Consider the following 16,038-nt stretch of genomic DNA (forward strand, 5'->3'; position numbering starts at 1 on the left):
GACTAGTGTACCAGTTGAAACCTTTGCCCTTCTATCAAGGATGACAAGGCTTTGTGTTTTACTAGGCTACATTGTAACCTACTGACAAGATGCCCCAGTCAAAGTCAATACAAAAGATATTGTTGTTCTCTCTGGGTTTACTGCTGCTAAGAAATCAATTTAGCAAAACTGGATAACTCTCGATATCTGTATGAAATTATATTGTTAACTTTAAACAACTGCAAGACTTAATGAGACTCAAACTTGTACTGTTAAAGATATCCAATGCTTAATATGAAATATTACTTGGATTGTATTGAGTCCTTTTTCCTCTCCTAGTGAGCAAACAACACTCAAGTCAACACTTGTCAAAAATCAGCACTTATTAACACTGTTAGATTTTCTGTGTGGTGAAGGGTTTAGGCTGTGAAGGCTAGACAGGGAGTGATGGCAGGAGGGTCATAGGTGACAGAGGGGTGAGTGTACAAGAGGTGTGATCAGGTTCAACTGAAAACCTTACGACTCGCATGTGCAAACACGTGAGGTGTCAAGGCAATGAAGAGGGTTTATTGTATATTGTAGTGTATGAGTGTTGTTGTTATCAGTAGTGTCACACAAATCTCTTGTAATGGGTTTATTTTACTGATGAGACTTACAGTGCTAATGAAAGAAAAGGATGGGGACACGATATTTTTGTTTTTATACATTGCTTGTTTATCTTAAATAAGCAACAGAAAGTGACGAAATGTGGCAACATGATCCTGAAACTGACACACAGAGAGTTTCTTGGTGTCTTTTACTTATGAGCTTTTCATGTCTGAACCATGTGCTAGGGTTGCCACCGCCACAATAACCAAACATTGGTGAGCAAACTGTTGCATGCGCCCGTCGCCCTCCTTTCCCTCTAACTGCTGTTTCTATTGTTTCCTATGTTAATGCACAGAGCCAGCCCCCCCCCCCCCCCCCACACACACACACACACACATCTCCAAAACAACATGCTCTCACCCCTATTTTCCTGGTTTTTGACACACAAAGACAGGAGGCCTACCTCATGTAGAAAGGAGATATCGGTCTCTCCTCCTCTTGAGAGCTGAAACATGAACACAAACGGCCATGATTAGCTTGCAGTATGTGGATAGGAAACGCTATGGCATAAAAACATTAAGCGCCCCCCTCGCCACTAAATGTTATTGGGGCTGAAAATAGGGCCATAAGGCTGGCTTTTGTCCGCAGAACAATAGCCACGTAGTGCTGCAGATCAGTGCCTTTGTTGAACTTGTCTCGGGTAATTATTATGAAGCATAGAGAAACGGGTGCTGCTGTGGAGTATAGGCTGGTCGTGGCCACTGGATGCATGCCAGTGACACATGATGAAATTATGCAACAATAAAAGGAACTCAGCGTTGAGGTTGCTTAACATTTACATATCCTGACACTGACAGAGTGGAAATTTCATAATCGCCTGCTGTCGTTTGCCAAAGTAAAGCTGCGCGATATCTCCTCTAAGGTAAAAGCAGGGGAAAAACACACTGCAACAAAACCTGAACTGTTAGGCCAGGGTAACAAGTAAATAACGATACTGGGCTGATACTGTGTTGATTTGCCACACTGCTGACTTTATTTATGTTTATTTCATTCGCTATATAAGATTCTTTAATTCTCAGATTGAGTGACTGAGATTGCCATTATGTAACAGCTAAACTTCATTTTTTATTCATTTTGAAACCGCAAATCAGTCACATTTGCATTTTCTGTAAACTTCTGTAAACAAATTGGACAGGAATCCTGAGTAATGATGGGACCTGAAAGTGACAAACAGAATATTTTTCCATTAAGAAACTGTGATTATCTATCACTTACTGCTTACTGCTCCGAGAGGGTGATGCTCTCATTGTGTTAACATGAATTCTGACAGCGCTCTGCATCTACAAATCCTCCAACAGGCTTTGCACAAAAGGGCGGGTGGAAAAACTGTTGATGCACCAGGTAGATGTCAACTATATGCACACAGCCCATTCCAAACATTTTTGCCATTTCTATTGATCCATATGTAATATTAGTTATATAATGTGTGACTACCATGTCAGTCCAAATTTGTACAGTCTGTTCTCACAACCAACTTCCCTAAATCTTTAAATACAAGTATGATGAATATTACATTTTTCTAAAAATGCTACTTATGAATTGCTTTGTGGCCCATATCCAACCTTCTCTGTCTTGACTGGCAATCTATGTGAAAGACACACTAGTGCAGAAGAAGCTGTGAATCACACAGATCTTAAACAAACATCTGTTGACCAATCATGACCCCAGAACTTTTTTGTTTTAGTCCCAACCACAATGAAACTTGCCCATTCCTTACCTAGAGTACACTTAGGGCTGGGCAGAAGCCAAAAAGAGCAATCACACTATATTGTAGATATCCAATAGATGGTCTAAATATGCTGTTTTGTTGCCTTTTTTTAAATCGCATTTAAGAAATACCTCAAATAACAGCAACAGAAAACAAACCACATCAAATTAAACCAATTTCCTATGTGAGATCTGTCTACTGTGCCAATAAACAACCACTAATACTCTAATCATGGGTTGTAAACGTGTTGAGTCACATTTTGGATCTCGCAAACTAAACAATAGATGCTCTAACACAGAGAAGAACGAGTTATTATTGAACGGACCATTGAGTAAATATTTGGCACTGTGATATTTTTTGGTACGTGACATGCCTTCATGTGGCTTACAGTAAGGGGCGGGCGTGTGAAGGGGGGGGGGGGGGCAACAACACACCGCTTTAACGATCCAGGCAGCACCGCAACAAGTTCAAAACAGAGGATTTGGGTTTCAAGTCAGGCGGGAATCGAAATGGGCCAAAGTTCACTCAACTTCAAAAGTCTTCTCACATGACGCTATCTACAGCAAATATGCATGTGTTCCCCTAACATAATATGTGTACTACATTATACAAAAAGCATCTTGTAGCAGCAGGTGCGGCTCGCTACATACATCTCCAGAATCCTTTGGAAACTTGGCGGCAAATATTTTTCCCCACACCCACGTTCTTAGCTGGTGTTATACAGTCTGGCAATGCGTATTAAAATAATGTGTGCCGTCACTGCCGCCGTGAAATCCTGCTTACCCACTACCTTACTGAGGGGATAATGAGAAGCTTTGTGAGGAGACTTGGAAAAGCCCTGATCCCTCCAGAGGGAACGGAAAACTACCAACGACAGGTCGGTAAGTCTGGCCACGCTCCACTTGTCCAACATTTTTTTCAAAATTATTTACAAATATACGCCGTCTGATCATGTTATTCATTCAACCAATTTGAAGTGTAGCCTCTATTCAAAGCGATTATTAGAAAATGATTTCAGTCACGTTTACACGCTTCAGTCATTCAATATCTCTGCTTTAGTAGTTGTGCTGTTGTGACAAAGGTAGAGACACAATGCATTTATCCTATAATGAAGTTTTTTATGCAATTCATTGATTAACAAAGAGACGAGGATGAGCTGGAGACCAGTGTCCCCCTGTGACCCAAGCCATGCATTCAAACCCCAAACCATCAAATTTGGATGATCGTGACTGCTGGACATTCTCAGAATACCTAAGAGCACAGGGGCCGTGATGTTCGAAACCTAAAGTACTTGGTTTGTAAGCCCGGTTGAGCCTCGGTCGGTATACGCTCACAGCCCAGAGTGCACATTCCATCAGAGGAAACAGTGTTAAAGGAGCACAATCCCATCATGCTTCAGGGCTTATACCAAGCCTGCCGAAGGGGAGGCATGGAAGCACTGCAGAGGAAAGTGGCCATTTGTGAATCAAATCAGGTTTGTTAGTCTTCAGTTCTCACGTTCATGTTGTTTCTTTCTTACCATCGTTATTACCTTTACTCAACCCTAAGAAGATCAAAATCAATAATGACAAATATAGAAATAGAATAGAAATAGAATAGAAATAAAATAGAAATAGAAACTATAATCAATACAGTGTGTTAGTTTCGCAGGAACACCTGCATGAATACTTTAATGATCTTGCAGAGAGACATGGAAGGATGTCTGCACACTGAATATATAAGCTCCCAAAATATTTATTCCTGCAACGTTTCCACCAGCACAGTCTTGGTCAGGTAAAAGTTCCACTAATGATCTTGACCTTGACTTGGACCTGTAGAGTTGACTGTACAGCAGTGTGCTTCACACCAGCACTGGCCCCGTGTCAACTCACCTGTTAGTGCTGTTGTGTAATAAGGGTAGAGTCTTTTACCAAGAGGCCAGCAGTGTTTGAAAGAATTTCAGATACTTGCTGAAGTAACTGTTGTTGACTGTTGACTGTGGAGCAGCAGCAGTCATTCCTTAATTTACAGTCAAGCAGGTCTGACTCCAGTGTTAGGTCTAACAGTCACCTGGTCTTAGTATGATTAATGCTCACTGTCTTTATGACATAAAATATATTTATGAACAATGAACATAAATCTAAACAACGCTAACATTTTCTTTCAAGGTGTAAGAAAACTGGTTTGATCCAGCCAGTGGTTTCTCGTTGTAAATCTCGGCTGTCAGGCTCTCAGGCTGATGGATGAGACTTCCTGACAGACAGCCAACAATGCCCTTATCCCCATGGGGAACCTGCACTCACACCACACTGTGACGTTCCTCACTGCCACCCATTTCCAATGGGCTTCTAAGAAAACCAATAGTTACATCACAAGATTCAGTGAACCATGGCAACTACATACAAAAGCCGGTATGCATCCCCTACGTGCAACTACGCAATGCTGAAAGCGTAATGAGTTCACGTGACGCTGCTATGTTGGCCTGTGCGGTGGATAAAAGCAGCGCTCCTTGACGCTAAACATAAATTTGCCATACAGTTCCACAGGAATTATGGGGACAATAAAGTCAGTAAAAACTGTTTGATTTTAGAACATGATACAATGCTTTAGTGAATACCAGTCTGCACCTGGTTAAACCAACAATCAATCAATTAATATAGAAACAGACTTTCTGATGCAGTATAGGGAGTGAGAGGGTGGATACATGAGTAGAAGATCTCAAAGTGGAGCCACTGATAGGAAACTTAGTTACTTAGTGGGTGCTGAAGTGGGTGCTGATGACCCCAGAGAGAGCAGAAAGACCCAGGACAGGACCAGAGTAGTTAATGGAATGAAGGGTTAAATGTGGTAAACATGCCATCCAGAAAATAAAACAAAAACAATACATTTCTTTACCATCAAAATGGTAAAAGCAGAACTTACAAATCCCTGATAGCTCTGATTCATTCATCCCCTACAAAACTGAGAAAATATTAATGTAATGTAAAAACAAAACAAAACCCAGAAGTACAGCAATAATGATTACAAAACACTGAACAAAAGTAGTTCCTTATTTTTAGTATTCTACCCAAGTCTTAGGTAGTTAGATCCAGTTTGGCCCAGTTGGCTGTTGCCGTGCTGCTAGATGCTACACTATGCTGACACAGATACGTCTGACACATACCTATGGAAAGTGAGAGCAAGCTGACAAGAAGGCATGAGAGCAGCTACTGATATGAAAATGATCCCATATTTCCCATGTGTGTATCTGTCAAAATCACAGCTACATTTAAAATTGAAACTAGGTTGCATTCTAATACATATCTAACTAGTTTTTGGACCACAATTATCATTAAAAGTTAATCTGCCACTGAAAATGTATCTGCCATTGTCTTTGATGTGTCACTTTACATGTGGGACTATCAGACTCTAAGTTTGCTTGCAGTAGCATCTGAAAAGATGCCACGATCCTCTTGTGCTATAATGTCCTAAAAATCATGTGTTCCAATGGAGCTAACATGCATTTGTCAGCTTATGTTGCATAGTTGCATAGTGAACGCCAGCGAGCACAGATTGCTTACGCACATTACTGGGGTCCCCCGTCACACTGTCTCTGGATCAGTCACCCAATACGACCCGATGAGGAGAATTTTAGGGTGTGGGGAAAATCCCACAAAAAGATTTACTGTGACCCTGAAATGGCGAGGAAAGCTGTTGCCAATTAATGTAGACAGGAAGAAAGCATCTGTTCCGTTAAGAGAGATACTTAGGTGGTGATTTGCCTTGTTCACTAAAACCATTTGAAGCCACACAAGCAATGTTGAGTATTCTCTGGGGCTAAAGAGTATTGATCCATTGAATCTCGTTGAATTTTGTGACAGAAAATATTGATATTTGATGATAAAGGTAATGAAACATATACCAACGTAGTTCCAGCCACTCTTTTATATACAGTATAAGCTGGTGCAATGGGATTTGGAAGCATTATGTCTGTAACTGTGCCACTGTGTGTCACACTAAACGTTTAAGTAATGTGTTAATGTATCTGGTGCTGACATGGTTCTGAACACTGATGAGTATCGCACTAAAGGTCACTGGTGTATCGGACAAGCCGTAACAGTACTCAACAGTGTCATCAGTTCTCACTTTAGTGCTTTAGTGTTGCACCCATTGACTTGAGTTTATATTTCTTTGCTCGGCAAATACTTTCTAGTTGCTCCACTCGGACAAGCTCTACTTACAGTCCACGGTAAGTGCAGTGGTCTACGCAGAATATCTGTGACAAGTGATCTTTCAATTTGAGGTAACAAAAAGGCCACTCACTTAACACACTGGACTGGGGCGTCCTGGTGGCTCAGTGGTAAGGTGCATACCATGTGAAGACCCAAGACCTTTCTCTCCCAATCTTTCCTGTCTCTCTCTACTTTGAACGATCAAACAAAGGCAAAAATGTCTTTTGGGAGAAAAGGGGCTGCAAACAGAGGAAAGCAATTTTGTCAAACAGGCCAAGTGTGTTCACATCCTAGGTTAATGCTAATCTAAGCCACCAGCCGAAGCAGCAAGAGCCCCAACAACAGACACAGCTGTAGCCTTGCTATTCCAGGACTGAGGACACTTGACACCCATCGGTTCCAGTTTCAGGTTCTTATAATAAGCTTGTTTGCATGCCAAAGGCACATTGCGACGGGGCTTGGCCCTTAGATCCAACATTGCCGTCGGACGCTCAAGATTCTTCACCCTCACCCTCGAGCGACAGCACATGTCACCTACGCAAACAGTGGTCATAACCTATTTACCACAGCTAGAGCCCTTTCATACACATGGAAGCGGGTAGCTCTGTTGGAGCTATTGAAGTTTCTTCAGAAACATGCAAATGGAACTACTAAATCATGTCAACATTTAAATATTTTTTGTATCATATTATTTGACCTTAGACTTTATTTGACAGCAATCATAAATCTTTGTAGGCTATTTACAGATGACAGATAAGATTATGATCCTTATAGAATCATAAAACTGCACTAGTTTCTTTCTCAGAGTAATTGAATGATGTCGTTTCCTGCATGCTGTATTGTTTGCTCTTGGCAGTAAGCTTGAATTATTTATTTGAAAAAGAAACCGAGAGAAGATTATGCTCTATGGACTTAAAATAAACTGAAAATGTAAATTGGTACATAGAAAATGTGCTCATATCTCTAAATGTAATATACTGATCTGTGGTCGTACGTAATAGTTAACATGCAGTCATTATTACAATGTTGTAGTTTTAAAAACAAAATCCGTTGGAAAATCCTTATCTCAATAATGAAACTTGCAACAAATATCCATTTGAACTTAGCACTTGCACTGACCTGCTGAGGGTCTCCATGCTGCCGGAGGGGCTGACATCAGGGGGGGCGAGGTGCGTGGCAGAGCCTGGGGGGTCCTGCTGGGCCGGGGGCGCGGGGGCCATCTCCATCGCCTCCGGGCTGGGGCTCCTCAGCTCGGAGGTCAGGGCTATAGGTATTGCTATGTGCAGAGGCCTCACATGGGGCAGGCCGGCGGAGCGGCTGGGCTGAGGTACGACCTGCAGCACGTTGTCGCCCTTTCCCTTCCTCACCTGTTTCACAGGGAGAGAGAGACGCAAACAGCAGGTGAGTCTTGTGACAGGAAATTTGAGAAACCACCGGAGGTAAATGATACACGCTGCTAACATTTCTGCATGATCACGCACATACAAACACAAACACACACACACACACACACACACACACACACACAAAACATATCCGAGCTCTCAACCTTTGCTCAGGTTACTATAAAACATGCATTCGAGAAGCTGCTGGGGTGAGGCCGAGGACAATAAAAGAACTGCAAAAGGAGCGAGGGAAAAGAGGGTTAGATTGTAAAAGGCTAAGGTTAGACTGATGTTTGTCTTACCTTGCTGACACTGAGTGGGTATAAACGGCGTGAGCCACCAACTGTCGTGTAGGAGTAGAACCTCAGCCTAATTACAGCTACGTTATGGATAGCACCCTTCTGCATTTCTACTGTGTGCTAACCAAGTAAATTTTACAGAAGTGTCGTAGAAAATGTATAATAGGCTTGGTCTTAGTAAACATGCAGGGTATTCGTACACCCGTTCATGTCCACTGAGGCCAAATAGCTAGCTGGCTATCTGAACTCTGCTTTTCTGTGGTAAACAGACTGAAATGGGTCTGACGCCAGCAGCTGAAGTATTGATAATGGGCAAAACACCCAATGCTAAAAGAAGTTTGGCTCTAGATGGAAGTCTATGGCTTAAACACTGAATTAAAAGGGCTCACTGTTTTACAGCGATTATCAGTGGAACATTTCCATTTGGGGTTTAACCTAATGGATTGTTCTAAAATCCATGGATGCTGCCTCCATTTAGCCAGTCATTGGCTCACTTAATGGGTGAATCTTTGGGAACATAATAGCTCCAAAAGCTTCTCTAGACCTGGTATGGATTTTGACCCTCAGGGCATGGCAATTGATTTGGCTAAATTTGTCATTCACAGAATGCCACAGCAGGATAAGGGAGGAAAACAGATGGATGTGGACAATCACTCGTTTTCTCTACCCGCTTAATCCTTTTTTTGGGGAATGGAGTCTATCCCAGCGTACACTGGGGGCATAACGCAGGGGGACACCCTTGACAGGTCACTCGTCTATCACAGCGCTGACACAAATAAACGGACACTCTCATACCTAGAGGCAATCTAGAGTCTCCAATCCACCTGATTTGTAAGTCTTTGTAATGTCGGGGGAAACCCACAGGAACACAGGGAGACCATGCCATCTCCACACAGAAAGGACCGGGGATCGAACAGTGCTAACCAGCCAGCCGCCCTGCTGCCTCCTGGATGCAGACAATCCCACTCCTAGTTCTGTGTCTTTCTATCCATGCAATAAAAAAATAACTCAAAAGAGAGAAACGATAAGTAGCAGCTAAACAGACCAGATGGCAAACAAGCCTCCTTTTTTCACCAAAAATGAGGATATGACCTGGATTCCAGAGCAGGGATTAACTAATAATTTGAAAGTTTGTAATGAAAATCTCAAAGCATTGCAAACACTGCCAAATAAAATATGAACAAGTTATACCAATTTGAACTGGGTATGAATTTTTACTCAATAAGTACACTGCATTAAAATAAATAGTTCTAAACTGGCCTTAAAACAAACTAGGCCCATGTTAACTAAGCACTGTAACGTTAGACGGCTCATTTTTCAGAAGTTTCTTAGGAATGTGAACCATACCTGTTCCTGTGTCTTACAGCTTGTGAACAACACCCACATCTGCACAAGACCTTCAAAACAGTGGCTAAGCTTGTATAAGATACGTTATAAGATTATTTTAACAGGATAACAGGAAAAATTTGACTCTAAACGTCTCTAAAGTGCATTCAAATGTCCACTGTAATGTGTCTATGTAAACAAGGAGAGGGAGCCTAAACCAAAATTCTAATATTGCTGTTACCGTAGGAACAGAATGCTTTCCTACATCATGATATTAATTCTACCAAAAAAGTACAAGGTATTAACAATACTCAACCAATAATGACAATGCGCCTTTTAATAGAGAGAGGCCAAAAGTAGTGTTTGGCAATGGAGAAGTGCAGGTGTTCAACAACAATGTTCCCATGCATAACCTTTCATTGACATGTTTAGGGCCCTCTAACTGATTTGTGTGTGTGTGTGTGTGTGTGTGTGTGGGTGTGTGGGTGTTTTTCTCGCCACTAGACTTGACCCTGAGGCAGATAAGTCTAATTTACAGCCTTATAGCACTTATATAAAGACATCAGTGCTAAATGTGACACTGTATGACCGTATGACTCCATAACTCCATAATACCTCCTCCCTTCTGCACAGGAGAGCTTCACAGTGCCGGGCTGCACAAATTGTCATGTTGAAAAAGGTGCATATGTGTACAGTTTGTGCAGCTTGTAAGAGTGTGTTAATCATACCATCTGTTAGTTCATCGAACTCCTAGGTAAAGCAAAATTTTCCATCCCCAGTTTATCCACTGGAAAGGTGCTGACTGGATCCCTCAGGCCTCCAGTGTCTCACAGTGCAACCAACACTGAATCTGAATGACTATCAGCCCAACATCGACACTTTTCAGGAGTGTCTACCCCCTCATAAAGGCGGATCTTTATTTGTCTGGCTTTGTAGGTATAAAAGATCAATATTTATAATGGTCATTAATCACAGAGATAAAACAATAAGGAAGCCAAGCCATTTCTATTGATATCCATTTTCATTTTCATAGGAAGTGATGGTTCTGTGAGAGTCTGCTGGATTCACCATTAAAGGTAGGAGTAAACACTTGGCATGTCAATTTGTTGTCAATCATTTTCACCAAAAGTGGTATGTGCATGCAGCCATTTTGAGTGTTTCAAGTCAAGAGTCCTGAAGTTTGAGGGTTAAAATAAGATCAGCCAATCAAAAAGCTTTACACATAGGTTCCAGGTTAGATTACAGCAGCTGAAAGCAAAATACAGTATATGTCATTGACTTTCAAGGAAAGACAAACATCCTTCATCAGCAAAAAGTTTTTCCCCTCCTCTGAGCTAATCCTATTAGCTCCATCAGCATTTATTTTATCTCCACAATGACGCTGGTCTCGATATTAGACGCATTCATAGGATGAAATATCTCGGCTAAAAAGCCGCATTCAAAAGAGCCACAGTAGGATAAATTCAGCAGAGTATCTTTCTTTACAAACTGAAGCCCGGCTCAGACAAATTATAGCTATTACTCTAATCCACATGTAAACATTCACACCCAACCTCATACACAGCTAATTTTGCATCTATGTGAGATCAGCCAGCTTCAATAAATTCACTGGAATTTATTTCGACCATTAAATCAAGCTGTGGTATTGACCGCTGTTATGTAAAAATATGAATCCAGAGGCCAATTCTTCCACCACGTACACAAACAAACAGGAAATTTCCAAGCTTCAATTATGATCCAATTCATCTGTAGTTCCCCTCTTTGTGGCACGGCTTCGTCTATAATAATAACCCAACACAGTTGAAAGAGCATACCACGGCCGATGTTTGTCTCTGACTGCAAATAAGTGTGTTGTTGTTTCCTCCAGCAAATTGCCTTTATCAAATCAAATCATGTGACTGAGTAGTGAGGCCAGAGGCATCAGAGGCTGTCTGCTGTGTGACCCCAGGGCAATCAGCACCAAGGCAATACAACAGATAAGAAACCAGCGAGTATTTATGTGGAAGGGATAAGGAATATAGTAAGCCACTAGGCCAACGTCTAAAAAAACACCCATTAGTTTGCCTAATAACACGCTACATTAGTGAAAACATATATGATATGCTATAAAGATATAATCAGGCTCATATTGCATTGTAACTGCATTACAGTTGAAGTTAGGGTAAACTACAGCATTGACAATAACAAAACTCTGATTTGCTGTACCTTCTTTTTCCTTGGCCTTGCCGTTGGAGTTTTAGTGGAGGATTTATTCAGAGGCTCTGTGCTGTCTGGTGGGGTCCTGTGTCCAACCTTGGAATATATATAGAGAAAGGAGAGAATAAGATTTACAATGGATCGAAACATTACTTGTATCACATCAATTACAGTTACATGTATACTGCAGCACTAGAACAAACTTTCCATACTGAGACAGTTGTGATCTTTTGAAACAATCCCGGAGTGCACACTATACAGTAGGGCTGCATGATTATGGCTAAAATGACAATCACGATTACTGAATGTTATCACAATTATTAATTATAATAATCTCAAGGATATGGGGAGAAAAATTATACGTATTACAGTGGGTGTTCTTAAAGAAATAAAATAAAATTAGATGTTTTAACATTGCCAAATTATACCATCATTAATTGTGAAAACAAAATATAAATATACAGTAAATTATGCTGCAGTGCACATAATATTTGATCCATCAACTGTTGGACACAGGTTAACCTCTTCCTAATGATAAAATAGGTTAACATCAGCAAAAGTGTGAAGACGCAAATCCACAAGAGTGTTATTTTTAGCAACCCTTATCTCGTACATACGATAACTTATCGGTAATGTTGAATGCCGTCTAATAAAAGGGTCATCATCTATTCACACTGAATGACCTGAAATACCACCCCAGGTACACACACAGGTCAGCTGAAACTGATAACATCTTGAAAGCTAGGGCACACAGAAAAAAATGTCTCTGGTGTAAGAAAGCAGCTTTTTCCAAAACACACCCACGTGGTGTTCATTGTGTCACACAGATCACATGGTTGGTGTTAAAAGGACTACGTAAGGGAATTTGAAGGGTTCATGCAGGTCCGTCCTGCGAATGCCACACGTAAACACCGCCAGCAAGTCACCGCGGACACATCCAAACACAGGGTTCCATAAGGAGATCATAAATGTGTAAAAACAAGGAAGCACACATGCAGGCACACACACACACACACACACACACACACCTTCTTTCTGGGAACTGGAGTCGGTGTCTTTGGATTGATGGTGTTGGCTGACTTCTTTGTGTCTATATCCATCATGTGTGCCTCCTGCGGCCAGAGATGGGACAAAGAAGACATATTTCATATTTGTAATCCATGTCTTACTGTACCACTAGGGAGCAACAGATCCAGCTAGACAGCGGCCAGGAGCCCTTTGTGCTCTATTCTAATTGTTTTAACTGGAGCCTCATCTAAAGCTATGAAACCAGGTTTGGCCCACAGTCAGTTTAGAAGAACTATTGCAAAGCTCATGTGTGTTCCACTAAGAGCTGAACAATTAATCAAAAACAAGTCGCAATTGCAATATGAACTTCTGCAATTACCAAATCGCGGAGGCTGCAATTAATTGCTTAAGAGAGAGAGGCGTCCAAAATGGATTTCTAAACAAGGTATTTTAGTGCTGCAGGTAATCTTTGGTCCATGAATCAAGTACAATTTTGGTGAAAACCTTTCATCATACTCAGTAAATCCTGCACACTGACATCTGTATATTTTAACAAAATCACTTTTTTTAAACAATTTAAAAATTTATGACAAGAAAAACTGATATGAGTTGCAGTTTAAATGGCAATTCGATTTTTTGCCAATATCTTTCAGCCCTAATTCCACTTTTATTTGTCTTCTGAGAGCCCTAACAACAGGGTCCAGAATAGATGGATTAGGCTGAAAAACATCCATCCCCACCTTTAGCCCAACACATACACACACATTAACACTTGGCTGCGTGTGCATGTGTGTTAGTATTTGCTGGGAGGTGGGTTGTAGGGGAGTTTGTGTGTGTGTGTGTGTGTGTGTGTGTGTGAGTGTGAGTGTGAGTGTGAGTGTGAGTGTGTGTGTGAGTGTGAGTGTGTGTGTCTGTGTGTGTGTGTGTGTATGTGAGAGCATGTATATGTGGAAGATGATCTCATTCTGACTGAGGGGTTTCCCATAGGTCAGTGGGGTCTCAGGTGGCAGTGCCCCTTACAGACATTCACAACACAGCACAGCTCATGACTGAAAATGTTCTACTAGGTAAAAAAAAAAAAAAAAAAAAAATGTCGTTTCCAGATCATTTTTTCCATCAGGGATCTGGACCTGTGCATGCATTCATGTGCTCAGGTTGCATGTGATCTCTTTAAACGTGTAAAAATATTCACATCTCGTGCACGGTTTTGCACAGTATGCATCGTGTCATGCATGGGAACCAGATACTATGTTTGATGTTGTTAAAAACAGCATGAGAGGGATCCTATGGAAGATCAGAGGTCAAACTCAGGAGGGAACAAATACCCTGGTCATTCCCCTGCAGTCAGGGGGTACCTGAAAAAATACAGCCCTAGTCCGAAATGCCTCGCCAGACCTCTGCAGCATCATGTGGCCCGAGTGACGTTTCATGCGAACAACATAGTCATCAATCAACAATATAGATGTTTTCTATGGAATGTGATGAATGGTGTCTTTCCAGAAGTGGAAATTTGGCAATTCTGCTATGACTTTTGAAAATAAACCCATTTTGCAGCTGTTGCAGTAGTATAGAAATGTGTATACATCGCTCTCATTTCACTTTCTTGAGTGCACTTGAGTGGCATTCAAGCCATTATTTAACCCATTTACTTCTGCCAATACCTGAAAGGGTATATGAGCTATACAGATTATCATACCCAGGGAGGAGAGGGGAGTTTTGAGAGCCAGAAATCTCAGCACCTGACCAATCACTGAGACATTGGTATGGAGCAACAACAATATCAAACCCTCCACAGATATATTGTGGTCATTTTTTTGCTATGGGAACATAAAAATTGTACTTATTGCATATTTAAGTGCAGATTCCAACATTCAATAATATTAAATATGTCATGCTAGCTAGATGGTAATATGGATAATAATAAGCTTATTGGGTTGTTTTCATGGTGACAGGAAATTTATTTCAGTGGTTAGCACTGTCACTGTCACAGCCAGAGGGACCCGGGTTCGATTGCTGTCCCTTTCTGTGTGGAGTTTGCATGTTCTCCTCATGTTCACGTGGGTTTCCTCTGGGTGCTCCGGTTTCTTCCCACATTTGAAAAACATGCAAGTCAGGTGGATTGGAGACTGTAGGTATGAATATGAGCGTGAGTGAGTGCCTGTCCATCTGTGTCAGCCCTGTGATGGACTGCCGACCTGTTTCCCTGCCATCCACCCAGCGTATTCTGGGATAGGCTCCAATCCCCAAGAGTTGTGTTGATTCAGATGCCATTTTCTTGATCCTAGTCGAGTGATCTGCCTTACTCAGCCTTGTTCCAAGATATTGACACTTCTGAATATTCACAAGTCCTGAAACTAGTGAAACTGCACTGGAAACAAGTGGGAATATCTCATCCCATCAGTGGAATTCTTCACTTGTTTTAAGAAATATAAGATTTTAAGACTGAATAAGAGACTAAACGACTTGTTAAGATAGACGTTTTTTGCAATTACACTTTCCCTAAGTGGCTACAGGTGCAATAACAAGATGCCTCCAAGAAAACCAGCAGACTGGCCAATCAATAAGGACATCAGCCGTTGAAGCATTAAATATGAATCAACAGTCAAGAGACTCAAAACAGCCACCTGTGGAGGAGTCGTGACTGCGAGGCTGTGATATAAGATCAATACTTAGATCAATTTTAGCATGATATTATATAAGTCTGCATTTACAAACTCCCACCCTCCCAAGTGGATGAGCAGAGGGGATCAAGGCAGGGTGAGATCACAGGCCAGAAGGGAACTCTCACCATGCAGGATGCATGGGCACAACATGTGACTGAGTATTGGCAGTCTTACAAGCTGCACTTTACTGTACCGACCGCCAACAGAGATCTGCTGCGTAGAAATGATGGGCATCTGGACTTCCCAATGAGAATATACCTTGACGATGATGAGGGTTGTCAGTTCCTCCATGTAGCCTCCTCTGTCTCGGTCTGTGTTGCTCTCAAAGATACTGCTGTAGTTCTGGATGAGCTTGGCCATGATCTTGTTACAGATATTTTGGTCCTTCATTGCCTCAAAACCAGGGGCCACACTGGAAATCAGGGGGATGAGAGAAGAAAAAAAAGAAAAACAGAAACAGATGAGATTTCAGATAGGAGATAAAATGCCTTTACCATGACAATAGCAGTAGAAATGAATTCAATAAATTTGTTAATGATTTTCTCGGTTCATTTCAGTAGTATTGAACACGTACTGTATGGTTCTACAATGATTTTGAAAGTAAAATGGAGAGAGTTAGGCATCAGTGCCGACTCG

General features: G+C 41.4%; 1 protein-coding gene across 1 annotated transcript; it reads right to left on the reverse strand.

The window, feature by feature from the left end:
- Positions 1-1,030: 1,030 nt before the first annotated feature.
- On the reverse strand, positions 1,031-15,814 carry LOC139639659 (protein FAM13A-like; the record flags this gene model as incomplete). Its single annotated transcript, XM_071513808.1, has 5 exons — positions 1,031-1,072; positions 7,645-7,892; positions 11,741-11,827; positions 12,760-12,843; positions 15,661-15,814. Coding segments are annotated over 5 exons (615 nt in total), but the record flags the coding sequence as incomplete, so codon positions are not given.
- Between the last annotated feature and the right edge of the window lie 224 nt (positions 15,815-16,038).

The sequence above is a fragment of the Centroberyx affinis genome, unplaced genomic scaffold (assembly GCF_046629955.1).
Source record: "Centroberyx affinis isolate AG114_WGS23_722 - 3 ecotype Tasmania unplaced genomic scaffold, CSIRO-AGI_Caff_v1 ptg007526l_1, whole genome shotgun sequence".
Lineage (NCBI taxonomy): Eukaryota > Metazoa > Chordata > Actinopteri > Beryciformes > Berycidae > Centroberyx > Centroberyx affinis.